We start from the raw sequence: 27,315 nt of genomic DNA on the forward strand, positions 1-27,315 counted from the left end.
ACTTTATAAAATCATCCATATTTTTTTTATTATTTAATTTTAATCTAAGAGATGGACAAATTTAAATTCAAACCGGGTTGGTCTGTCTGTCCGCAGAGCTGCGTGGCATTTACATGGACAGTGAGACCGAGAATGAGCCAGAAGACCACAGGCGCGGCTCATCTGGACGCTCAAACAGACACAGTCAGTCCCAATTTATTTCAAACTTCTTTAAACAAAAATCAATTAATCTTATTTCAAACTTTAAAAAAATGGTCACTTCAGTAAATTTTAATATTAAATTTGCAAGAAGAAAAATATGATAAAAAAATTCGTTTTACGGAGGGATGAAACAGCGCGGATCATTCACCTTTTTCCTTAAAAAGCATTTAATCTCCTATCAATCAATTTCCAGAACTGCTGAAATAATTAACATATTTTGTTGAATGTACGACACGACAGTATTCAAAAATTATTACTGAGGAGCTGAGCTTTTGCATTTTATAATAAAATAAAATTTATTTTCGCTGTTGGCGGCACAAGTGACTCCCGTCGACGGTTAAGTTTTAAATTAATTCATACGCGAGATATCCTTGACGGACAAAAAATCGAGGCAGCTAGCAATGACAAGGCACTATTATCGCGGACAAAACGCTAAATGGAGGTATTAAAACGTACACTGTTAGTAAATATATATATGCGTGTCCGAATGAAGAATGGAGCGAAGGTGTTTGGACCGCTCTTTTGTGTGTGGCCATGCACGAAAATGAAATGTACAAAGCCACACCAGATGAAGCAGTAAAACTCGCGCCGCTTCTATAGTTTATAAAACTATTAATTTTAGCCGTGTCACGCTTCCCAATGTAAATATATACAAATAAATATGATTTTTGAAAAGATTATCACAGAGAGTGCTGACTGAGGATGCGGGACTATGACAAATTATTGCACAGGACTTCTCATCAGCTCACAGATATATATAAAATAAAAAACGTATTCCAAAGAAGGGAAAAGGAAATGAAAATTTTATATTATTTGTGGGTTAATATTAAAATAATTTTTTGTCCATGTCTATATTATAATTTAAGAGAGCGGCCGCTGTTTTGTTTTCAAGCTGGGAATATTTTTGAATAATTACGGCAATAAATATTTTCCCACTGATTGATGCGAGGTGTCAAGTTAAAGCATGAAATGAAAAAAACAAAAGGGGAACGCCGCCTCCAATATATAAGACCGCGGCCGCTTTCTTATTTCCCAAATTGTTTAATTCCACGGCTCAAAAATTAATTCCACACGCGAGAGGAAAGTGCATGGCCGCGAATCGAAAAGCGCGCAAAGGAAAAACTGCCGGGATTGATGCGATTTCGGCGCGGAGAGACGAAAGTTAATTTGATGTGTGTGAGCTGCACACAAGGCAGCTGAATTAAACATATTACATACAGAAATGGCCCGAGGGCCAAATACATAAAAACCACGCGCAGATATAAAAGAAGCAGAGGCGAAAACACATATAATGCGCTGTGTGTTATTCGTGCTGGGGCTACTGGTGTTGGTCAAAATGTGCCCAGTCATTCCTGGGACCCAACGCTAGACGCAAAAGCTCGAATGGCTATTTCCTTTTATTTTCTCACTCCGAGCACTACTTCTCCCCAACCGTCTTAGATCTGATGTTTGACTGCCAGTCGAAAAATATATATGTGTGAAAAACTAGAAAAGTGGAAAGAAAATAAATAATTACAAATTATTGTGCTATTTAAATCGATGAAAGCTCAAAGCTCGTCCATAAAATCAATGTGAATTTGATTATTTTATTTTTAATGCACGATTTTATTAAGTTTCCGTTTTATTGGTGCATTAAGTTTATTTTTCTGAAATTTTTATTAATTTTAGAATCAAGCTTTCTTCAATGACTGCCATAAAAATTTTAATTTAAAAAAGGTCTTAAAAAGGTTGATGGCTTTAACTGGTCAAATATATCACAATTTTGTGCCAATGACCACTTTTGGATTAATTTTAGGTGCGACAAAAGTCTTTTGAAATAGGGAAAACCGTGGGTCCACTGGTGTCAGAAAATTATATAAAACACCTGATATGTTTGATCCAAAGTATTGGCAGAAAATTGTATTACATTTTGCCAGTTCAAACCCCCCAGTCTTGGCGTTCGCAATGATTTTATTCAATTTTACGAGTAAATTTTGAGTGTGAAATTATTTTAAATACAAGCAATTTAATATTCAAAGATCCAGTTTTTGAAATAATTAAAAACTGATCACGAAAGAAATATTATTTATCATCAGATTTTTTTCAGCGCCATCAATTTCCGAATTCCAGATTAAATTTCATTTACAAAATTATAAAGCAAAACAAATTTTACGTTGAAAATTTCAAAGTCTTTGATCAAGAAGATCAATAAGTTTTTAATATGCAATTTTATCTTCAAGCGACCTTTGTGCCTGTCTTAATTGCCAACGTGGCATATGCTTAAATATCAGTCTTTAGAGTAATAATGTGGAAAGACGGCTGCGACTTTGCGGGGGCTGCGGTGCTTCTTTCAGAGAGGAGAGATTTTTCGCCTCCACTCTCGCTGCACCCTGGCCAGATCAAGCTTGATTGCTCTCCAGACGGTCGTAATAATAATTTCACAAGGAGGAAAAATAAACGACCCTCTTGCGATTCGAATTAACCTTTTTATATTGAGCGGAGGAGAGAAAAATTGAGACAAAATGAGTGCGGAAAAATTTATTTCTTCAAATTTCAAATTACACATGTGCGCAGACAAGATCTTTCCGGGAGAGGATGTTTCTTGTTTGGCAAAACTTTAATTCCACCTTGGCTTTAATCTGATGCAGACTCAAATCAGTGAGCGCTTGCGCACACGGTCCGTGATGAAAGAGTTGCACGCTCGTGTGGATACATCTTATTTTTCAGTCATGCTTCCGACGGCATGGGAGGTGAAAACTGCTGGCTGGTTTCATTTTGAGAACCTTCAAACAGCTGTCAAATAGGTTGTTGAAACGAAGAGTAAAATTGTTGAATCTTAGGAAAAAAGCAACAAAAATTTTAAAAGTTTTAAAACTGTAAAACTAAATAAATTTATTATAAAATTAATTAAATTGAAATTGACAACATATGAAACTTATTTCAGGATTTTAAACATTATTGTTATTTGTTTTAAATTTAGTATTAATGAAAAATCTACAAAAATATTATGCAATTTTCATAAAAAAAACGACGCATAATTATTTATCTAAGAATAAATAATGAGTCGCAATATTTATTTATATTTCTAATTTCTAGCATTGATGCTACAAAATTTAAATTTGTCAATAGGCAATTAATATTTTAGTATGCATAATGTTTATAGAATTTCGGAATCTTCAAAAGAATGACTTTTTAACTATTATAAAATCGTTTTTTACAGGCCAGACACAAAACTGGTGGTGTGGATTTGTTCCAAAAGCGCGCCAAGTGTGATATGGTTTAGTTGTAATACGAGTCGGAAATGTGTTTTTTAGAGAGGTCTGTCGTCTGCGCAGAGTTCCAGCCTCCGTGTAGCACAGAGAGCAGAGAATAATATATGTTTTTATGCGAGCGCGCAATATAAAACACATAAGTCTCCCCCAGCGTGGAAATTAAATTGCTTTATCTGGAGTGAAGTGAGCGTAGATCCTGCTAGTGGCTAAATTCTATGTAATATTGCATTATTTGCCGAGTCTGCTCTCCACAAAGCCACCGCGCGCGAGAAATGAATGGGTCCGTGGCCCGGGGCCAAAGTGCACTTGGCCAGATGCACCAGAATAAATCATCGCAAAAACCGATCATTGGCTGCTTCGCCCCGCAGAATAGATGGATACTTCCAGATAGACTCTCTAGATTTATGGCCACGGGCGAGCCAACGTAGATGACTCGATCTTTAACCTCTTGAAAGAAAGAAAGCAAGTCCAGCATGCAAAGGCCAACAAAGGGATTCATCTGAAAAAAGCGACAAAATTTTTGTTTTAGTCGCTTTTTGATATAAAAAAAAGCAAGAAATAATCTTAATTTTGATGTTTTCTGAATATTTAAATACATTTCAAATTTTATTATATTTTCTTCGTTAAAAAAAATATTTTAACAAGAAATCACAACAAGAGACATTTATTCAAATAATTTAATGCCCATGAAAATGTGTTGAAAATAGTTGAGTTTTAATATCTCTTGTAACTTTTGAAACACCACTTCCGCTTCAAAATATGCACCCTGCATCAGAGCAGAGGAGTTTTACATGCTCGTCGTCCAAAAGTTTGAGGGAAGCACAGGTGTGTGCCGCGGACGTTTGGCTAACAGCTATTGTGACGTAAGAGTTTGACACCCTAATTATTGGTCAGGGCACTTAACTTTTCTTTTTCTCTCCGTCTTATCCGCCGAACTCATCGCATAATTAATTAATTGCCGCCCGACCTGCGCCGACTTGCGCACGATGATTCTGCACAAATCGTAAATTAAGAAGCAGCATCTCTCTCTGCACGCGCTTAGCACCTTCTGAATAAAATTTTCTTTAATGGAATTTCGCCGAGCGCATTAGGCCCAATTATGACTTATTTAGCTGTGTTAGTGCATTTCCGTGTCTCGATTTGATGATAAACCAAAACGCAGTGTTTTTCAAGCTGGAACAAAAAAAATACACATTAGAAAACTAATAGAAAATTAAAAAAATATGAGCAATTAAAAAATATCAAAATTAAATTTCAGAAGTTTAATCTGAATAAACTAAAATGTAAAAGAAAATTCATTCAAAATTACTTTGCCGTTTGCTTTGATTACATTTTTACTAACAAAATCTAATGTTCTAGGAGGAACAAATTAAATTTTATAGGGAGAATTTGTATAGAACCAACACACGCATGATTATTATTATTATTATTATTTTATAATAAGGTAGTGGGTGGGGAGAAATAAATGGAGAAAGGCTAATTATGAGAGCCGTGTGTGTCAGATTTCAAGCCCTGATTGCGTGAACGAGAGCTACTTTTGCAGCCACATGAATATTTGAAAACACGACAGGCTTGTGCTGGGGAAACAGATGAAAAATAGAGCGTGCCCTAGGAAAAATTTATTCCTGGCGTGAAAAATTTACTCTGTTTTATAGGCGAGGGGTGGCTTTTAGCCCTGCGGTGGTGGCAGGGGCGAAAATGCAATTCGAAAATAACACACTAATTTACTTTGATATGGAAATTAGCCGATGCTAATCAACGTGCGTGTGAGGGAATTTTTCTTGCCAGCCCAATTTTAAATTTCGAAACCACCACCAATGGCATGCATAATACTCTCTCAAAATTAAAATTAAAAAAAAAAAAAAATAGGAAGAAAATAGTTAATTTTGGCGTGGCTGAGACCATTTGTTATATTATTGTAGCAATTGTAAATAAACTATAGGTAATTTAATTACAGTATTTTATAATATTTAATATAAAAAAAATTCTTGCAAAAATTCAAAATTGAGAGTCAGATTTACATTAAAAAAATGACATAAAATTGTAATGGCATGGATTTTTTTAAATGCTGTATAAATTTCAAATAATTATATACAACATTTTAAGATTAATATTAATTTTCGTAGTAAAAATATCCTTCAATTCAATTGATGGCTAAAAACACATAACATTTTTTACTATAAGATTTGGTACAGTTTAAACTTTTCCATCCTCATCTCATTTTTTCCTTCTCTTGCTGTGAATTTTATTTCTCCCGACGCCCGGCAGGAAAAGTAATTTCATAGCTTGATAACAATAATGTAATAATACACCAAGCACTGCGCTATTATTGTCTTTCTCTCTCTCCAACTGCAGCTAAAACCTTCCGCGAAACAGATTGCCCGCGCCGCAAACTTTGTTTAATCTGCAAAACATATTTCCCCTAGTTGCTCTGAATTTCTTTATTACTCCCCCTGTGAGCGGCTCTCCCACAATTTCCTTTTCCTTTTCTCGCGTTGTTTTTAGCCGATTTTCTCCCCAGTTTCTGCGAGTCGTTTTCTTCCCTCCCTAAAGAATAAATATTATGGCATTTTAGCTTCTTTTTTTGTTGAGTGAAAATTTTCAGATTAAAAATTTCACTCAGCCGGGCTCGAGACTATTTCCAAAATGATGACGAAAGACGTGTTTTTTTCTTCGGGCGACTTTTGTCTCTGTCCCATATCTCGTCGCCCGCGTGTGTGTCATCGCCGGGCGGGGAAGAAAATAATAGAAACACGAAAATATCATCCACTTTCCTCTGACACCAGGTATGAGTTGTTATTGTCTGCAGCAGCACTGGTGTCAAAGTGGCCCATTGTTTTGTAATGTTTGTGTTGGCCCCGCAGACAGACACTTTATTTTTAATAACATACAAGCGCAGCCAGCAGTTTCTCATCACTTGTTGTTCGCCGAGCCACAGATTTTTTCCAATGCACACCTTTTGGTTCGGTGCCCCCAAAAATATCGCCAGTTTTCTATTTTAAGGAGCTTACGAAAGGAACCAAGCTAAATTTGTAGACTGATGTAAAATGGTCATCGTTAATTATTTTCAATTTTTATATCCATTCAAAAGTAAATCTATTTAAAATTTAAATATCCAGTACCTGCCAATCAACAAATTAAAAACGATTTTCAAAAAATTTAACTCAATGGAACAAAAATTAGAGGCTCCTCTGATCAGTTTTGAATAAGATTGAGAAACTTCGTTCTCAGGCAATTTTTTGGCAACGTGACGATTTGAATTGAAAATAAATACAAGTTTTTGCTGCAGTCTATAAATTTACAACAAAAGGTTTTATATTTTTGCCCACATTAATATGTAATGGATTTGGCGTGTTGTATTTTATTATCAAAAGAATACAAAATATAAACATTTACAAAAGAGAAATGTTTCTGAATACAAAATTATGCGTGAACGTAGAATTTTTTGTTGCGCGCGTCTCTTTTCTGAGCGATGGAAAAAGCAGGAGCTCTGCTCGTCAGGTTTTATATTTCTATTGTGCAGTCTGGGCAGGAAAAGAATGAGAAAGAGAGAGCTTTCTGTGTTGGACTAAAAGGAAAAGAGAGAAGAATTCTTTGCTGCCGCTGGTGTGTATAATCATTTATCATGCAAGTGATGTGAGTGTGTGTGTATCTCTGATTCATTTTTTATTCCGCCAGCTCTGGCGCGCTGCTACCAAAATACAAAACGGCTCAATGAATAAAAAAGAAAAGAGGAAAGCGCTGCTTTGCTTTGCTGCGCGCCCGCCCGCCTGCCCGCTCTGCAGTCAAATCGCGACCTGTCAGGGCCAAATCCTTGCCCAAATGGATCTCGCGCTTATTCTCCAAATCTTGCACCACTCACAATTTGACACGCCAATTTTCTGAATTCAATCTGCTATTTTCTTTTGACGTTTCTGGTTTCAAAATTGGAAATATCATAAAAAGGTGTGATAATTTTTCTTGCGACTTTCCTTCAATTTCCAAATAAACATTTTATTTCCAATTTTTTTTATCATTAAAATAATTGATCGAATGATAAATTTGATATCAGAATTACTGGCGGTACTTTAATTGAAGAATCAAGTGATTTTTTTAAATATAATATGTTTTAAATAATTATTCGCAATGAATTACTGTTAAAATTTAATAAAAAATAATTAAAAATAGAAAAATTTCGATTTTTGAAAGATCAAGTACAAAAATAAAACTCAAGAACATCACTGAAAAAAATAATAATGTTTTAAATAAATTTTTTTCCGGTTTATATAGTTTTAGTTGGAAATTGATTGGTTGGCGTTTAATTATTTTCACTGACAATGAGTAAATTGTTTTAAAAGCCATAATGGTAATGAAAATTAAAATCATGCTGTATCTATGTTTTAAACTGAATTTAATTGTGATTGCCAAAAAATCACATTAATTAATTTTTTTTTATAATATGTAAAATAGACAAAATTTAGGAGGTTCTTAACAAACAAAGTCGGTCATTTTTCTACATACATGAATTTAATTTATTTTTGATTTCAATTATACCATTAAAAGTGAGCCACTGATAAAAAAAAATTATTTTAATCTTTTAAAATAATTTGAAAGAAAAAGATTTCATAACAAATTCTAAATTTAAAAATTTTGAGGCCATTGGCCGCCTGCATGTCATCTTTTACAGGTTTAGCTTTAACCTTAAAGAACGCAAAGTTTCTCGAAGAGCGCGCCGAGTTCAGCTGCCGGGGTAGTTGTGCGAGTAGGGGATGATCCAGGGCGGAATATGACACCCTGCAGGCCTAGGCGTGGTGTGCACTTTGATTGACAGCCTGTCTGGCCAATCACGGGCCCAGAATTTTGATGAGCCCGCGTGTCAATCAAAAAGTTTGCCGCTCGCAAGTATGCAGCCCCCGGCCCGACACGCTTTTTGCCCCTGAGTGGCACGCAACCCTCGTTCTGACCAGCGGCCGCTTCCAAATGATCAATACGCGCCGCGCTACTTCAAATTGGCCTCCTCCTTTTCCATGCCCTCTTTTTTCTTCTTGCGTTTTTTACATTCGGAATTCAATTCTTGGTTATTCTACAAAGTAGGAAAGGAAATTGATTTCTTTTAAAATAATTGAGCAATTATATTTATCTCATTTTCCTGAAACAATTTTCCTTCACGCAGCAGATCAAAATCATTAGAAAAAAGTACTTTCGAAAATATAAATAAAATAAAAATAAATTCATCAATCTCTCTACTGTTTATTCTTATTTATTCATATATTTCGGGTCAATGATCTCCTATAAAAAATTTTAAAATTATAAAATTTTAATTTTTCTCAGATGAATATTTCTAAAAATATCTCATATCAATTTAATTAGTTATTTTTTTTACGTCAATATCATTAATATTACTTAATTTTAAATATACCTGATTGTGAGAGATTGCTGTAAATTTGAATTATTTAAAACATGACCAGTCTGGTTCAAATGAAATTAGACAATTTCCGTAACACGCAAGTGGCGGAGGGTCGTACGTAATTAGCAAGATACCCCCATTTATTCTGCAATGCCAAAGTCCTTTATTAAAAAAGTTATCACAACTCCCTTGCGTGCTGCATGTGAACGGGAATGTGGGGCATCAGCAGGTATGACAAAAATGAGGCGATGAATTTATCGCACTGCCACATAGCAGATGAGTTATTTATCATGGTCGCCTGTCATCATTTTTATTTGAACTGCTGTCGCTCTCATGAAAGAAAATATACACGCGCGGTTCAATACGATGCACAAAAGAGCGAATATTTTTTATGACCTATTGGTCTGTAGCGATTTGCGTCAGAGCAGGAAAATGCACTCGGCATGGCGCAGAAGCGCTTTTAGAGTTTTCCTATAGAGAATTATGTTTTGACATCCCAAATGATTATTAAAACGGTGTGGAATTTCAAAGTGAGCAGATCCTGATGCAGAGATAGTGCCACGCGGATCCACGGCCGCGTGTTCCAGTTCCGCTGCGCGGCCATTCCCCAATGCCCGTTCTCAGCATCAAAACAAAATAAATCTCAATTTGTAGAGCTTTCAAAACACGTCAAAAGTGACAGGGGCATTCATAATTATTCAGAGTATATTCCAATAAAAATAAATTTTTAGAACAAATTGCTTTATTTGTTACAACTGCGACTGAAATTCAAATGAAAGTTCAAATTTTACAAATAGAAAACAAATTTGAATTAAAAAATTTTAAAAAACAAGAACAGATTTAAAACTGGCACAGGAAATAAAAAAGAAAAAACATTGGAAAAACATTACAACCTTTTCATAATTAAAAAATAAATAAAATGTGAAATAAAGGTTCAATCAGTGCAAAGTTTGCTTTTCTACTCAAGATGTTTGTTCAAAAGAAAATTTTGTTTCCTTTTATAAGATAATTATTATAGTTATAAAATAAATTAATAATAAAATTTGATGTCAAGATAATTTTAATAAAAATTTTATTATAATTAAAACAATAAAATTGCCATACTAGCCGTGTAGAAAGCTAATACAATAAAAATTAAAATAATAAAATAAATTGAATAAATGTATTTGAATTGCAAATTTAGAAGGTGGATTATACTTGCCGTAATGAGCTACATTTGTTAGCTATTCCGTTGGGACGATAAATTCTTTTTCACAATTCTAATTTTACAAATAAAAGGGTCTTATGATAAAGAAATAATATGTGACTAAATTTAATTTTCCTTCATTTATATTTGATATATATTTTTCATTCAATATCAAGATTTAAATTAATTTTGTGGATGAACAATGTTTTATACCTTTCGCAATTAAAAAAGTGAAGAATAAAAATTAAGTGAAATCAATATAATGAATTTAATCTTAATCTAAAGAGACAGTTAAAAAGAAGTTTCCATACCGTAGGAAAAGTTTTTTCTTTATAATAAAAATTTGGCTTGAGCATTATAATAAACAAATTTTTTAATTTAAACAAACATTTTTTGCTTATATAAACAATTATTATTGGAGAAATATTATTAAACAAAATATATAAGGAAATAATAACAAAAGCATTTTCCACTCGTGCTGCTTGTAGTGCTTGTACTATTTCAGATTGACAGTTGCTCAAGGTCGTTTTCTGTAAATGAAAAGGTTTTATGCTGTGATTACTTGAGTGCGACTGATTGTTGCCTCTAATAACATAAAAAGACGAGCGCTTGATTGTCATTTAGGCTCACCCGCTGATAGTAGAAGCGTGAAGCCCTCTCTTGCTCGCGGATTTCGGTTAATTGCCACAATGAGTAGTGCGATTCACGTCCTCTTTCATTGAGAGCGAATCCTATTCAACGCAACACGCATCGTGATATTGCATAGGGTGACGTTTCGAGCGCGCAAAATGACACTGCGCTGCCGTGGGTGGCTTTAGCCTTTTAGTCGGCTGAAAGTCGGAGCGCGCGCCTTTTGACAAATGGTCGTAGGGAAATACTGCATCAGAGAAAGGGGGCAAAAAAGAAATAAAATACCTTTTTTGAATAGCACCCAGATTACAGCCAGAGACAGAAAGCATAAGAGAAGGAAGACACATCACTCAGAATATAAAATAGAGGCGGGCGGGCGCGCACTGCACACACACACATACGGCAGATAAAAAACACTGAAATTGTATAAGGAGGAGATGACGAGGAAGAAAAATTGTAATGGCACCACTATAAAAGGATGGATGGATATATGTACTGATATTATATAGGCGCGCGTACGTGTATCCTCGCCAGCGTGCCATGTGGGTTATTGCTTTTGCATTTGCCGAGAGAGACAGAAAGAGAGCGAAAGAGCTCGAGCACACACACACGTCACCCATGCTTTATTAAAATCAATATTTTGGATGTCGCTCAACACCCAAATTCTTTTTTATATTAGTTATGCGCTCATATTTTCACTTTTGACGTATAATTAGAAAATAAATTTACTAAATTATGTGATTTTATACGATTGGCACCTAATTTTTAAAATCGACTAAGAAAACGACTACTTCTTTAATTTCCGACTAAAACTACTGAAATAGACTAAAACGACTGACTTTTTTCAACTTTTAAAGTAAAAAAATTATACTAGATTTAAGAGAACTGCAAAATTTTGAAAGAAAAAATTTAAAAAAATACAAATAAGTATCTAATATTTAAAAATTAATTTCATGCAGATTTTATTTCAAGCAATTGAAATTAGCACTAAATAAAGTCATTGCGTCACTTATTATTTTATTGCAAAAGAGGAATATATTAATCAACGAATATAATTCATGATATTCCAATTTCCAATTAATGTAACAACATGTTTTATATGTTTTGAGCTTTATAGAAAATTATTTTAAGTTATAATTTTAAAACAAATATAAATTTTGTTCCCAAATATCAAACAAAACACTCATATAATAAAATTCTGCATAAATGCTATAGTTCGGAAATTTAAAAATGATGAGAAATTGGTGATTAAATAAGATTTATGCTTCCAAAAATAGAAGTTATTTTTTAATCAAAAATAATAAAAAATTGTACAATAATTTTAAAAGAACTTAGGAATTGTTTCCTTTCTCGGATAAAAATTTAAAAAAAGGTGGAAATAATATTATCATGTAATTTATAGCAAAAATCTCAATAAAAAAATTAACTCAAATTTAGGCAAAAACCAGCTAAAAGGCGCGACTAAATTGCTGTATAAAATGAACTAAAAAAATTTTTTTAAAGAGAAGGAGAGCAAGAAAAAATTGAAGTGAATCTAAAATTTTGAATTTTCTGTTCACAGAAAATGGCCTGCCGAGAAGATTGCGCACTGCATATACCAACACCCAACTGCTTGAACTGGAGAAAGAGTTCCATTTCAACAAGTACCTGTGTCGACCGCGGCGAATCGAGATCGCCGCCTCCCTAGACCTGACAGAGCGCCAGGTCAAAGTGTGGTTCCAGAACCGACGGATGAAGCACAAAAGACAAACCGTGGGCAAAGGTGACGACGATAAAGAGGGATCCAAGGAAAAGGCCAAGGAGGACAAAAAGAGTTGCCAAAATTGCGAGCTGCCCGGAGGACCCCTCACGTCTGGCAACAACAACAATAATTCTGCAAAAAATAATAACAGTAGCAATGCTTTTAGCAGCAGCAGTTCCACCAGCAGCTCTTTCAAGGAAGAGGATTCGCAGTCCCGTGAGAGTGGAGTTCTCACCCCTTCTATCAAAATGGCTGACGTCATAAAGATGGAAGTGAAGCACTCGCCGGTGGACGCATCACCAAAAACGCCACCCGTAGACGCGCTGGCCGAACCTAGTCTGGGCAGCCTGACACCCTCAACGTCGTCGCCGCCTCACCCCAGCCCTGCGTATCGCCACCCTTCGCCGTCCCCCGCCACTCTTCAGACCTCTCCAGCTCCGAACAATGTCGTAGCTGCTCGCCGGAACTTCAAAACCACCCCCTACCGAGCAGACTACCCCTCAAGGGCTTACACCACTCCCCAGGGTCGATTCCCTGGACAAGCGGCCCCCATCCGGCAGCAGTACCCTTGCACCTCCGTTCAGGGTGATTACAGGAGAGCCAACGGCCTGCACAACCCTGTGACCACCCCCAGGACGCAGCAAACGGCCACGGCAAGATACTACCAGGCGGGCTACAACGCCTACTATCAGCAGCAACAACAGCAGGAGGGCAGCACCTCCACCTACTACAACCAGGCCCAGCTTCAACAGCAGCAAAGGGCCTACCAGGCTCAGTACGAAGAAGGATACCATCACCAGCCACAAACCCAAACCCAAACGACCCAACAGGTGAACGGTCCTTACAACTACACCAACTCTGCCTACTACCAACAAAATCAGCAACAACAGGCCTCGAGTGAAGCCCTGAGCCAGTACTACGAGAACTACCACGCCCACCACCAGCAGCACCACCAGGCGCAGTACCACAAGGCCGGCTCAACTTACTACGCCGCCTCCGCCGACCTGATGCAAGGTGGCGAAGCCTCAAACATCCCCAGCCATTACGTTTCCTCGCCCGACACGTTCCCCGCAGCGGCCACGGCGGCTGCGGTCTCTACCTCTTTGCACCAGCAGCAGCCACAAATGCAGACTCACGGGACGGAGCACGGCCCCCAGTTTCCGCAGTTCGCTGCTGCAGGAACTAGTACTTTTTACGAGCAGAGCGCCTCAACATCGACGCCGGCAATCGCTGCCGCGCCGCCAATGGTGGCCAGTTCGAACAGCATGGCGTCCGAGAACAGCAACAGTTCGTCTGATTTTAACTTTTTGTCCAACCTGGCTAATGACTTCGCACCGGAGTACTACCAGCTGAGCTGAAGAGTGTGACTTTTTGCCGCAAGTGAGAGAGAAAAACGCTCGAGCCATACCAAAAAATTAAGATTTGTGTATAGATTGCATCTTGATATTATATATGATGAGAAAAACATGCGAAGGTGGACCGCAAACAAAAGTGGGACAAAAAGTTGTTTCTGGTTGAATTTATTATTGATTATCGTGTCAGTGGTGTAAATATATAGACGGAATGAAAAAAAATTAATGTTTTTGTTATAACGCAATGATGTCTCTTTAACTCTTTTTCTCTAATGCTCTTATCAAGTGGTGAATCAGCCTATCAAAGACACGAACACGCAACACACATGCATGCATAAAGAATTATAAAAAAGTAATTACCTAGCTAGAGGGAAGAAATCTACTTTTAGAGATAAAATGCGCCTGTGTATTAAATTGATATTTACTACTACTTTGCTGCACCAAAGAGAGGATCATAATGTTGTTGATGTTACGCAAAAGTGAAACAAACGGCATAATATTTCGCATGCACCGCGCCGAGAAAATTGCTTTACTGACGCGCGACGATGAGAGTACGTACATACTAAAAAATGTATATGCAGCACCCCCACTACTATTACGAAAATAAATGAGAAAGATCTTATTACGTACAAACTGCGCTTTTCATTTTTGAAAATCGTCGCATGCAAAATTCTTCTCTCTTCTCCATCCCCTTGTTCCGTCGCAGTCCGGCCGCACCTGACCCTTGCGGCCAGAGGCGCTTCCGATAAGGAAGCGGGGACCCTTTAACCAGCTGATAAGCGGCGGGGTCCATTCAGATCGGTGTAATCAATAGGCAGTAGTTGTCGCGGCACGTCACTCCGTCACCCGGCCTCCATCCATCACCGCTCCTTTACATGAGATGGCAACGACTCCAGCGACTCACACCGAATCTGCCCTTTAGCCATGACGATGACAAGTTTTTCAATGCAATATTTTAAAATTTGAGTAATTTTACCAATTTTACAACATATAAATAAATTAAACTTTATCATTAATAATTTTAAATAATATTTTTAGATAATATTACTAAAATATTTTCTGTATATTATTTATTTATTTTATTTTTAAAAGTACAAAATGGTTTTTTTATACAAAAATTTTAAAAGTTTTTCCTTTAATTATTTATGTAATTGTTATAATTTTATCATTATATTTATATAGTCAATGAAGGTCATTATTACAATTAACAATGAATGATTGTTACTGATTAAAATCTTATTTATCCTTAGCAAGAAGGCACCAAGTTTCAAAGCATTAATAATGTTCTGCGAGTTATAAATAATATTCTTCTCAGCAATTTTAAATATTTAAAAAAATAATAATTTAATCATTTTTGTATTCATTGTTGCTATTTGCATTTGCAGCATAAGTCAATTGTTTGCCTGCACAAATTGATGTTCTCAAGGTAAATCAAGAAAAAAATAGAACTCAATATATTCAAATTAAAGATTAATTATATTTCAACTTATTCATTTAATCCTTGCGATTCTTTCCTGAGGAACTTAAAAAAATGATAGTGTACTATTTCATTTAAAAAAATGTGCAGCTTACAAAGGGTCTCCGGAAGCTTTCAGTAAATTAAATTTTATGGTGTTCCCTTGAATGTGAAATGTTTTCACGGCTTTTAGGAAAAAATTGGTAGAGTTTATTTAACTTTTAAAAAAATTCAAAGAGTTCGTCTTATTTTATTTTTGACCCTCATTGTCAAGATAAATCTAAACCCAATTATAATTTTTGGAAGGTTTTCAGGGCCCTTTAAAAAGAAGGAAAAAATTCTGGATGCAAATCCCCATCGCAGCATTTTATTTCACCGCCTCAGTGGTGCAGAAGCAACAAGCTCATCTTTCTGCTGCTTCTCCAATATTTTCGCTTCGAATTTACCCTCCCGCTGCGATATCTCAATGCTCTGCTATATATGTACGCGCGCCTCTTTCTCCGCTAAATTATGTGACTTGATATAGGCAGCAGATATTTCGCCCCGTTTTTCCTGGCAAGCTGCGTCAACAGAGAAAGCGAGAGCGGGAGAAATATCAGCTCTGGGCGTCTTTTTTGCTCGTCTTCCTGCCATAGAACACACCTGAACATTTTCCATGGCATTTTGCTGCACGTAAGATAAAAACTGAATATATTTCACTGATCGATTTATTCGTTGGCCACCGCTCAACACAGGCGGCTCAAATCGCTCTCGAGAGCGACATGGGGGAGCGCGCCGGAGAGAGAAGATTTCGCAGCCGCATTTAAAGGAGCAGAGCATCCCAGAAAGGAATCATTTACATAATGGGGGAGTCTCTGGAGAAACTAGTCGCGTCGCAACCACCGCCGCACATCGATCAGTGGCCTCCTCGCGCCGATTCCGTAAAGTGAGAGCAAATTTGTGCCAAAAGAAGATTTTATTTAAAATTAACACAAATTTTATCTTCAGTTCAGGGAAAAAAGATAAAAATCACCTCGGAAAAATTTTTCCTGCAGAGAAAATATTTTACGATTTTTTGCTCCGATAGGAAAATTGGTGATCGCATAAATAAACTAATGTGATAATTGCACTGCTCAATTAAAATTATTATATTGGAGCAGGTCAACTTCTAGAATCATTTAACTAAGTTTTGCCTAGAGCAATCAGTCTTTTTCTTCCAAATTAATGAACCTGCTGAAATGGAAAAAACAAAAAAGCCCAAATTATAAAAATATTAAAAATAAAAATTTACCATTGCAACAAACTCTAAAGCTTAATTGAATCTTTCACCTAATAATCAAATATAAAAAGAGATAAAAATAAAATAATCGATGCCTATTATACAATACGCCTGTTTTTATTAATTCATTGACTTGAAAGCATTTTATTCTCAAAACACATCGGAAGGAAATGCATTTTTTTTTTTAAATATTATAATTTTGATCTCCCATTTGAAATAATATATTCGTTTTATTTCAATTTTTTTCGCAACTTTTGGCCAAAAGTTTCTTTGGACTTTGAAGAATATAAAATTCCGCGCGTGGAAATTGATTAAAAGAGCTGTGTGTTGATGTCGAGCAGGCAGGCAGGCGAAATCAGCAGGCTTTCGGTCGTCGTCGGAGTGACGTGTCCGGGCTATGCATGCATGAATGTGGTGGTTACAGTGACAGTGATGTATTGCCCGTCTGTGAGTCAGCACTCGAGGGATGAAAATCTGCTGCACTGCACCCCGTTTGGAAATGCAGCCGACAACAAGACGACGACGGCGGCGCTCGCTTTTGGCTCGCTCCATGCTGGTGCACGCACTTTCATTCCGCGGCTGGCAGCTCTCGCACTAATTCCTCTCTCGCTACTCCGATAGAGGAGAGATACAGCCGCCAAAAAATTCGCGTCGAGACGGAATTGTCTCTCTCTCTTTCTGATATGTCAATCAGCCAAGAACAGAGGAGGAGTTTGAGAGATGCTGCACCATCATGGCGCGCGGCTCTTGCGAATGCATGTGTCGAGTTGGGCTGTCTGTCCTACTCATCTGGCTTCCACTTGAGGTTTCTACTTTTTTAGGGGCGGTTTCAGGTTTCCAATTCGTATAGCCGTGACTGGAAAAAATGTCGGTTTGCTTGGCGCCGGAAGAACTTGTTTTTTTATATAATCTGTTTTTTTTTTGTCTCATTTTGGAGACGGATTTGAAAAGTTTTCAATTCTTTTGTGTATTTTCTCTCTTAAATTAAAATAATAAATAATAATAATTAGAATAATAGATGAAAAAGTAGCAAAGTAGATAACGTCGGAACTAATAATGCCTTTCAGCAAGCTCAACTAAAGGAACACGCATGATCCTTAATTATGTCAAAACATCCATTTTTGAATTGTCTTGGAAATGTTTTAAGTCTGAATTTATCTAATTCAATGAATTGCTGGAAAAAATTTAAATTCAAATTGAAAAAAAGAATATCTTATGCGTTGAAAGAGAAAAATAATCAAAAAATAAATCAAATATAGGTTGGGCAGAAAAAATGTATTTTAAGATAAAAACAAATTTAATTTAAAAAAAAGTCTGGTACTTTTCCTACAATATGAAAATGAAAATTATCCGAAAATTATTACTTGTTCCTCATGCCCATAATTTAGCGAAACAATGTTGGGGCTAAATTAGTCAAATAAGCGTAAACTTCTTTGAATTTTATGGGTGACAATAAACTAATTGGAGAGTTGCAAAACATTAACAAAAAATTTAATTTAAAAAGATTCTGTAAATAAATATAACATGCAATCAACAAGATCTTACGTGTATAATTAATTTATTATCTCTGTTATACAAATATATCCTTTAGGAAATAACGATTTGTGTTGCTCCCATATTAATAATAACAACATTAAAAACTGAAACAAAGGGCGGCAAAACCATTTATCCCAAGAGCAGACCCGCTGATCAACGTGGGCCAGATGGATGAAACGCTCGTTTTATTAATTCGCATCTGCCTCTCGTGTATTTAATGCTTCATTTCGGCGCGCAGCCCCCCCAGCAGCATAAATATGCTGGGAATATATAAAAGCTAGGGAAGCGCGCGAGTTGAGAGCTGGAGCCGCGTGTCCAATCGAGAGCTGCACCCTCGCCAAAAAATAAATTGCTCTTTTAATCAAGTACCTTGTATGGCTCACTCGGTTATTGCAATTATTTCAGCCAGCAGCACACAATTAAAAGTTAAACGCCGTCGGCAATTAGCCTATTAAAGTGATTTATTGCTGCGGAGAGACCCTATTCTGCCGTGGAGCAATTTCATAAAGCAAATAAGGCTTTTTAAAATCTAAACAGAGAGATTATTAGGATTCTTTTTAAAATTAAAAAAAAAATTAAATTGATTTTATGAAATAAATTAACAAGAAATTCTTGCACATTTAAATCTCTGGATTAAATATTATTGGTATGACCTTTTAATTTTCCTTTTCCACTTTATGATATATCGAAGTGTCCGATTTTATTTCAGTTTTTATTTGCGTGTTTCACTCCGTCACACCGTTCCACCCTTTCGGCTTCAGGTGTAGGAAATAAACATTCTCATGATTTATTGGGCTGGCACTCGCATATGCATGCAATAAAGAGGGCGCAACACGTGACTGAGTGGCTGGATGAATGGAATGGACCAGAGTGGCTCTTTTAATGCTGGATTTATGGCTTGTTTATCTGGTGTGTCGACATGCGGAGGGTGCACCCTGGCTGGCGGGCTGGCGAGCTTGATTTATGGGCCTGTTGCGCCCCGTGCAACCCCACACGCCATCTCCAATGCAACCCCTGAACTCGGTCCGCCGAGCAACCAGCAGCACACCGTCGATCAATATCAAATAAATAAAGAAAATAAAAGAGGCGCTTTTGCGGCGCGCAGAATGGAATCGATAATTGATTGATTCTTCTCGTAGCAAAAATAATAATTTTCAGCTACTGTAAAATGTAACTGTTTTAATTGTAATGAAGTAAGATGATTATTTAATATCTTTCAGGAGCTACAAAAATATAGAATATAAATAAATAAATTGAATGGTCGAGAGAAAATTGTTTTTGTTTTACAATTCTCCTCAACCAACTGGTAAATGTACAATAAATTTTGTATTTATGAGGTGGCAGTACATTGAGTACATGAGTGTCGTACCCCCTTTCCTCCCCTTTGAAAAACTATCAAATTTCCGCGCGCTCTTGAAGCTGATCAGAGAGTTCATCCTTCTAACAGAAGGTGTCAGGAGAGACCACTAAAAGGAAACTGAGCTTTGAAAACGTGTATCGTTCTCAATTTGGTATTATTAGCAGGAAAAATATTTCAAATATTTTTAGGTTTTCAACTACTTCATTAATAAACGTGTTAACCTTACCTAGAACTGCCTAGAACCTTGTAACAATTAAAAAATTAACACTAATAACAATAAAATTTAAAAAACTGCTGTTTTTTAGATATGAAGTCGCTCCAGCACTCTCACTCCACTCTTAAAAAAAAAATACGAATTTTTATACAGTTTATAATAGTAATAATAATAATTTAAATTTCATTCAGTGAATTAAAATTTTTATCAAATTATGAAACACCAATTTGATAAGATAGCAAATAAAAAAAATAGCAATAATGTTTCAATATTATTTGTAAATTATATTTTTTTCTGTTATGGATCACATAATGTTTTATATTTTTCACGATTTGCATAATCATTGTGCTTGATTATTTCAAGGTTTAAAATGAAAAATCCCAAATAAAATCTCTTCTTCATCAAAATAAACCTAGAACACCTAGAAGAGCACTTTTTTCTTCATTTCCCTTAATAAGTGCTTTTTCTTGATGCGTTTCTTCAGTCATGTCAAGGCGCGCAAATGGCAACTGCTAGTTCTATTTTTTTTTTTTTTTTTTTTTTTTATTGTGAAAAGTGGCGTGATGGCTCCAAAGCCGAGAGGAATAACGTGTCTTGAGAGTCGAGTGGCGTGCGCTGAGATGGGAATTTGTTGCAATGTATTTTTGGGAAAGAAAGAGCGCGCAGAGCAAGGAGAAAAAGGCTCTCTCACAAATATAAGAGTAGCATATAATATGGAGCGGGGCTGAGATATGAGCAGGCAGCAGATTGATGGATCACCTCAGCTAGTGCCAAACTGTGTACCTGCTCAATGAAAACTTAAACAACCAAGACAGCAGCAGCTCCTATTTTCTCGCTCGCCCTCGGAGCAAAAGCCCTGAGAGCTGCAGACTCAAACTCTCGTGATGGAAAAATTCCTCACTCTGAGGCAGCCCCACATCACACACAACCGTGTTTTCCTCCTAGCAAGTGAGCGTGTGGTCTTTCCCATATGTTTCTGGAAATTTAATTGAAATATCATGGAGAAATTTTTGATCTTAAAGTATGTCTGCGACAAAAAATAACGTTACACAGAGAACTTATACCATACCATGCATAGTAATTTAGTTGCATTGTCAGTTTGGCCAAACGTAATAAGTACTTAAAATTATTATAATTTAAAACATAATAAATAAACTTAAAAATTTAAGAGTATTTCAATTATACCATAATGATTATTTATTAATATTCAACCATACATTTTATTTATTATTTGAATTATATTTTAACATTTGTTTAGTTCCATCATTTTTTATTTAACGAACAAACCTTTTCTTTTTACCACTTTTTATGAAGACGTTGCAGTATTAGAACAAAAATTATATATATTTATTATTTCTCAATAACACAAAGCTCTATTATATTGAAGTCTGATAGATAAACATTTTATTCTTCTGTCGCGCTGATAGTAATTACAAAATCGTGATTTGAGTAAATATTTAAAAAAAAAATATGATATGCGGTTGATATTAGTCTTTTTTATTGTAACTAATCGATAAAAAAAATTCTTCTCTAGCCTTAGCCAAGACAACCAAAACATTATCTTAAAGAAAAGAGACATTTTGATAACTTATTAAAAGGACCTTCTCTTTTTTTCTAAATTATCCGCGGCGGCCGTGTCTCTTTTGATGTCGGGCGTTTTAGCAGACATCTGCTAGTTGTAAACCCTTTCTTCTCTTTTTTTTCCAATTTGAAATTTTTGTATTGACTGAGAAGAATAAATAATAATAATATCCCTTTTCCGTAGTGTGACAATTCCATATTGAGATTTAATTCAAAAAGAAGTTTTGATTATGCAACCGGCCAAGTCGGCACGTGATGCGAGTGGCCTATCCGGCGAGTGGCAGGCGTCGGTCGGCCGGCGGGCTGGTTTCGCTTCGAAATTCGATTTGGGGGACACAACATCGTGTACAAAATTATAATTGCAGCAAGAGAAGTGCATATGGAGATGCGAAGGCAGGTGGTCTCTGCGGTGCACGGTGATCCATCACTGGCCCTGTCACTGCGCATTACCTATTAATGCAATTGTCAGACTTTTGGATGTCTCTCTCGCTCAAAAGAGCGGCTCCGAATTAACTGCGCGCGAAGTCGTTCGCTCAGAAAAATATAAAATGTAACAGCCGAAACGTGTCTATCCTGAGCCGACACTTTGCTTTAGGGGAGCCTGCTTTTCACAAGCTCTTTTTGTTCAGAATGTAATTCGACGAATTTGCCTTCCAAAATGGCCAGTTTTTTCTATGGGGAATTATTTCCGTATAAGTTCTTTTCAGGGAAAAAAATGCCATCGATCACTTGCGCCAATTTGTTGAAAGCGGGGTGTTAGTAGGAAAAAAAACTATGAAGTGATCAAAAAGTCCAGTGGATTCACCATCTCTGAAAAATCTTTATTTCTGTCCAATGTCATTAATGCATAATTTCATACAAGTTTTCCAACTTTCAAAAAATTATAAATTGTAAAGCTGATAAGAACAACCCACAGTGTATTTTTCTTCAACGAAAAACTGAGCTAGAGCTGTAATATTTTCTTAATATAAAAACATTTAATAAGTTTGAAATAAACATCACACATTTTTTTGCACAATCGTTTCTTTACAGAACCTTTATAAAAAGTCATTTATATATTATCTATTATTATACAAGAACTGCACCTAATTTGAGATAGAGAAATAAAATTTAACGATAGTAATAATTAACTCCTGTTAGCTCCTTTCAGCACCTATAAAAATTATAAATTGATTATTTTAAATATTTCATAAAAGTATATAGAAAATTTAATTGAAATCCAAATTATGATAATAATTCAATAATCAGAAAATACATTATTGAGTTTAAAATTTACGTCAATTTGTTGTATTACAAATAATATTAAATTTATTTTATTATTAGGAAAGATGAATGGAACTCTTTAATGTTATAAATTAATTTAAACTAATATAGAAACGTTTTATTCTGGATTATAGTCCAATTCCACTCCAAAGAAACAATCTAGATCTTAGATTTCCATCAAAGCTTAAAATTTAGGAAACTAAATCGTGAGATCGTTTTTGATGTTAATTTCTCTAAATTTTCAGTTAAATAATAAAAAATAAAAAATAGGAACAAAACAAGGCTAAAGCCGCAACAAACTTTAAATTTACAACAGGAATTTTATTAAATTCATGTGCAAATTACTTGAAAAAGAACCTTAACAAAATTTAGGCTTCTCACATTCAATTTATTTTCCTTCAATATTTCACTGTCAATTGTAACCTTAGTTTCTTTATGGCGCTTATTTTATTCATGTATTTTTTTTTTATCAAACTTTTAGTAAAAGTAAGAAATAATTTACAACTGGAGCAAAATAAATGCATAATAAAAGCTGGGGAAAATTTTTTTGTTGAAAATCGCTTGGCGCGCGGAGAAAAAGAGACAAAGAGTGCGAACTCCCAGTGGACGGATCGCGCGCTGCACAAATAGAAATATCAGCTGTAAGCATCTGGACAAAGGTTGATGAATCGGTGTGCGTGCGTCGGACAGAGGCCCAAACGTCGTGTCTCCGCAGCAGGCTGAAAAGCGTGGAAATTTCTATTAAATTTTGGCACAAAAAGAGCGAGAGCGATTGGCTGTTTTGCTGCTGTCACTGTTTCTCCGGCGATTATTTCGGCTCGACTCGCGGCCAGGCCGGCAGGAACTGCGAGGGGCGACCGGCGCCGCTCCCGGCCGCCGCCTCCGGAGCCGCTCCGAGGGCTGCCGGGGGGCGGCTCGGCCGGCCGGCTGATAGCTGCTTGATGGATGAGTCTGGCCCGCAACTTTTGTAATATCCATCTCTCTGGCTGCAGCCGTAATTATTTTTTCACACACAGGCCCCTTTATCTCCAGATAAAAGTGCAGCCCCCGAATTCTATGCTGTTCCGCCACACTCTTGGAAAAACGGCTGATTTTTTGCAGCCCACACGCTGCAGGACTCTATTTTATTCCGATTGCAAATGTTGAAACTTCCGTAGACTTTCAGAGTTCATTGGTTTTTAAGAAAGAAAAAAAAGGTTTGGAAAAATTCAAACAAGAAAAATGCTGTTCTCTAACAAATAAATTTACATTAGATAGAGAAAATATTTTTACATATTCTGTGGCGTTTTATTTAATTTTTTTTAGTGTCAATTGTCTTTGGCCTGAAGAATTGAAACTCGGCTATTAATCAATAAATATTCTTATGATACTGTTTTGCACCAACAGACAATACAATTATCTAATTCCTCAAGGAATTATCGAGTTTCAATTCCTAAACTTGATTTCCACCTCGATTGTGTCTTCGTCACAAATCGAAATTGTTTATTTTTTTTTTAGGAAAAACCACAATAAATACAATTAATAAAACTGCATTAAATTTGTTATTTTCACTATTATTTGTATAATACGGGTTCATCATGTCACGTGACTCGTGTACTTGAAAATTGTCAGAACTCTACGTCAATCGGCTGCATATTTCCGTTCGTGCACAAATAAAACGCAATGCTCGCAATAGAAGGGAACTCCACACAAATATTGCACGTCCATCGACTGATACCATCATGATTTTCAGTATATTTCCATTTCAATCTAATTTTTTCCGACTTCTTTTGATTCATATCATTTTGCTTGTGGAAAGTTTCTTGACTTCTCATTAATTACTTATTAATTATTATTATACTGGCCAGATGCCAGTAATCAGTAAATCGAATGACCGTAAATAATTTCAAAATTTCTCAATTGTGAAAAAGAATTAACTTTTAAACAATTTATAGAGTGCGGACGCTATTACAATGGCTATATCAGGCAATGTATCGCTCAATGTTTGGGATTGGTTGGAAATGCATCGGCTAAAAATAATAGTGAAAAGTGCTACTTTGACAAGAAAACTGGCGCTGGTTTAGATGCTCATGTAAACGAACACAAATTATAAAAATTAGAGTTGCTAAAAATTTCCAATACTAAATTCTTAGGCAGCTTCATGTCCAGACTGCATGACTTTAGACTTTAAGTCGGAGGTGGTAAGACTATATGGCATAGAAATCGTTGATGGGTAGTTTTAATAAACAGTAATTAATTTAATGAGCAGGCTCAAACCATAAGGGGAACCAACGCAGCAAGTAATTATGTCAAATATCATAACATTATTTATTAAAAAATTATAGCTGCAATGTTTTTTGGTTCTATTTATGAGATAAAATGAAAAAAATTAAATCAATCTTGCTATAATATTTTATCTCTCTCTGTTTAAAGTGCCGGGTACTTTTAAAAAAATGTGCAACAAGACTATTTATTACAATACGGCGATTCCGGTATGATTTTAATTACAGAGATAAAGAGTTTTGACAATTATTATTTTTTTTTTTTTTGTTATTGTTCTTCACCAGATTGAGTATGATCGTCATGTGTACGTCTGTCTAGGTGGAATTTATCGTCCAAGTTCTCCGTGGGTACCCAAAAGCGTGGATGAAATGAAATGTGTTATTAGCAATTTGCGTATGTCCTATTGAATATTATTTTGTAATCTATTTCTGGAACCTAAATGAGAATTTTTAAACAACTTTTCATCTTACATAACAATAGATTTGTAGAAGAAAAATATATTTATTTGATTTTTTTACTTATTTGAAATGGCACGATTTAAGCAAAATTTTAGCATAATTATATGTATATATGAAGCATAATATAATTTCTCTCTAGCATCTAATAATGACATTATAATCTACAGCTTCAATGTACCACCCAACTGGATCTGGTTTTGGATCGTTGAGGATATTTGTGGAGAAAAATTATTGCAAATCAAACTTCGCATATTGCAATCTTCCCAATGAGAAATACGTGAAATTCAATGCGAGCATGCTTCCTTGGGCACCAAGCAATTTCACATCAAAAGGCAGCAGCCGCACCTGTTTGGGTCTCATGTTTAAAGTCAAAAACAAAAACGAAGTTCATTCGATGCAGTTCCAAGAAGTTAGTTGCGTGGAAAAACTGAACGCCGTGTGCGAGGGTCTAGAATAATGTGAAATATAACCGAGTCCTAATGTTTAAATAAAGATTTACTGGAAAAATATATGAGTTGATTAAATTGGAAAAAAAATACTTTTAAACTTTTTTTTTTAATTCTTTTGAATTATTTCTAAGAATTGTTTAAACAAATATTACTGTTAAAATACGCAAGACAATGAGTGTTATAGCAAAACTTTTGTATGACCTTTATCAAATTCTCAAAAAGGAGTTCAGCGGTCCTTAACTGATAATCTGCCCATGCTGTATAGTGACAGTGTCAAATTCCGAGAAATATTAAGATATATCTATTTTTATTGCTTTGAAAATTTCACTAAATTCATTATACAGTAAAGGGAAAAAAAATGCAAAATGAGAATGTTTTTTTCAGTTTTATTAAATAAGGAGAATATTGTTCTATTAAATAAAATGATTAATACAGTTTCAAATTAAAGGAATGAAGAGCGGAATACACCAGCACTTTTTTGTTTTTAAACAAAATACATACATCAGTAAATTTGTATCCTTCTGTGCTGTGTTTCATTTTGACGGGAATGATACATATAATGTATATCATAATAATATAGAAATTCAGCATTTGGAAGCACCTGGGCGACCAAGCATCATTTCCTGTACACCATCAATTTTTACTTTTTTTTTAGCAGTTTCCACCTAAAAAAGAAGGGACCTGAAAATTTTCCATGCCTGCAAGTGCAGAGTATTAATGGTTGACTCTGTCACTTGCATGAATTGTGCTGTCTAATAAACAGAAAATTAATCCAGTTTATTTCCTATAATTATATTTTTTTCCTCTTAAGTACCACTTTCTTACTAAAATATTTTTTTCTTTGGTCGAGAGATCTGCTTAAAAAATAGTAATGAAAAGCAAAATAAACTTTTTTACATAAAAAATCTGTAAAAAAAAATTATAAATAATGTAATAGTCGTAATAATTTGATTTTTTTTTTATCATGCAGCGTCATTTTGCACGTCCTGTTCAATAACCATAATTATGCCAATTTTTGTTGGGTTTATTTTTGAATAATAAACAACAACAAAATTCCAGAATATTGACTTGTGTCGCCTAAAATCGTCATTTGATTTTTATCAAATATTCCAAAATTCTGCGTCCATCGACGAACATCCGCTTCTGGATAAACAAACCGCAAAAACGCGGAGGTCCTGCACGAACACAGATGTTATTCACGTCCCTCGATGCTATGCTTTTCAGCACTTTTCTACGGCTGCTTACATCAAAATATTTTCGACAGGACTTGCTCGCTTTCATATTTTTCATGGTAAAATTGAATCTGAATAATATTTTGCAAGTATTATTTTTTAATTCGCTAAGGTGCCGATAATCAGCAAGCAGAATGACGGTATTTTTCCATCTTCTTTTTAATTACATAAAAATCCATCTATTGTTCATGATTTCAAGAGTGTGGGCTCCATAACACTGTCCGACAATGTATCGCTCAATGCTTGGGATTGGTTGGAAACGTATCTGCATCATACAAAAATCCCAAAAATAATAGTAGCGAAAAGTGCTATTTTGACAGAAAAACTGGCGTTGGCTTAGATGCTCGAGTAGACAATAAAAGTCTTTGTTAAAAGCAATTTTATCCATTAATAAAAATTTCAGGGAGCGTCGTGTCCTGACTGCATAACTTTTGACTTTAATTCTGATGTGGTAAGCGAACAATAATGGAACACTTTGTTGAATAATTATCAACCATGA

General features: G+C 35.4%; 2 protein-coding genes and 1 long non-coding RNA gene across 3 annotated transcripts in view; all 3 read left to right on the plus strand.

The window, feature by feature from the left end:
• Positions 1–14,361, plus strand: part of LOC132205212 (homeotic protein proboscipedia) — a 41,641-nt gene extending 27,280 nt beyond the window's left edge. Inside the window, exons 3-4 of the mRNA XM_059634152.1 lie at positions 97–183; positions 12,216–14,361. Coding sequence (XP_059490135.1) covers positions 97–183; positions 12,216–13,753 — 1,625 coding nt within the window. The 3' untranslated portion in view covers positions 13,754–14,361. The remainder of the gene's footprint in view (positions 1–96; positions 184–12,215) is intronic.
• A 9,791-nt stretch (positions 14,362–24,152) lies between these two features.
• Positions 24,153–25,592, plus strand: LOC132205213 (uncharacterized). The gene is made up of 7 exons (XM_059634154.1): positions 24,153–24,290; positions 24,350–24,486; positions 24,548–24,595; positions 24,664–24,694; positions 24,828–24,886; positions 24,962–25,070; positions 25,303–25,592. The coding sequence occupies exons 1-7, from the start codon at positions 24,263–24,265 to the stop codon at positions 25,590–25,592; spliced, it is 702 nt and encodes a 233-aa protein (XP_059490137.1). The 5' UTR covers positions 24,153–24,262.
• A 1,145-nt stretch (positions 25,593–26,737) lies between these two features.
• Positions 26,738–27,142, plus strand: LOC132205444 (uncharacterized). Its single transcript, XR_009442706.1, has 3 exons — positions 26,738–26,875; positions 26,929–26,956; positions 27,016–27,142. It is a non-coding gene; the product is annotated as an uncharacterized LOC132205444 (long non-coding RNA).
• Positions 27,143–27,315: the final 173 nt, after the last annotated feature.

Source organism: Neocloeon triangulifer, unplaced genomic scaffold (assembly GCF_031216515.1).
Source record: "Neocloeon triangulifer isolate White Clay Creek 2 clone unplaced genomic scaffold, ASM3121651v1 ptg000002l, whole genome shotgun sequence".
Taxonomy (NCBI): domain Eukaryota; kingdom Metazoa; phylum Arthropoda; class Insecta; order Ephemeroptera; family Baetidae; genus Neocloeon; species Neocloeon triangulifer.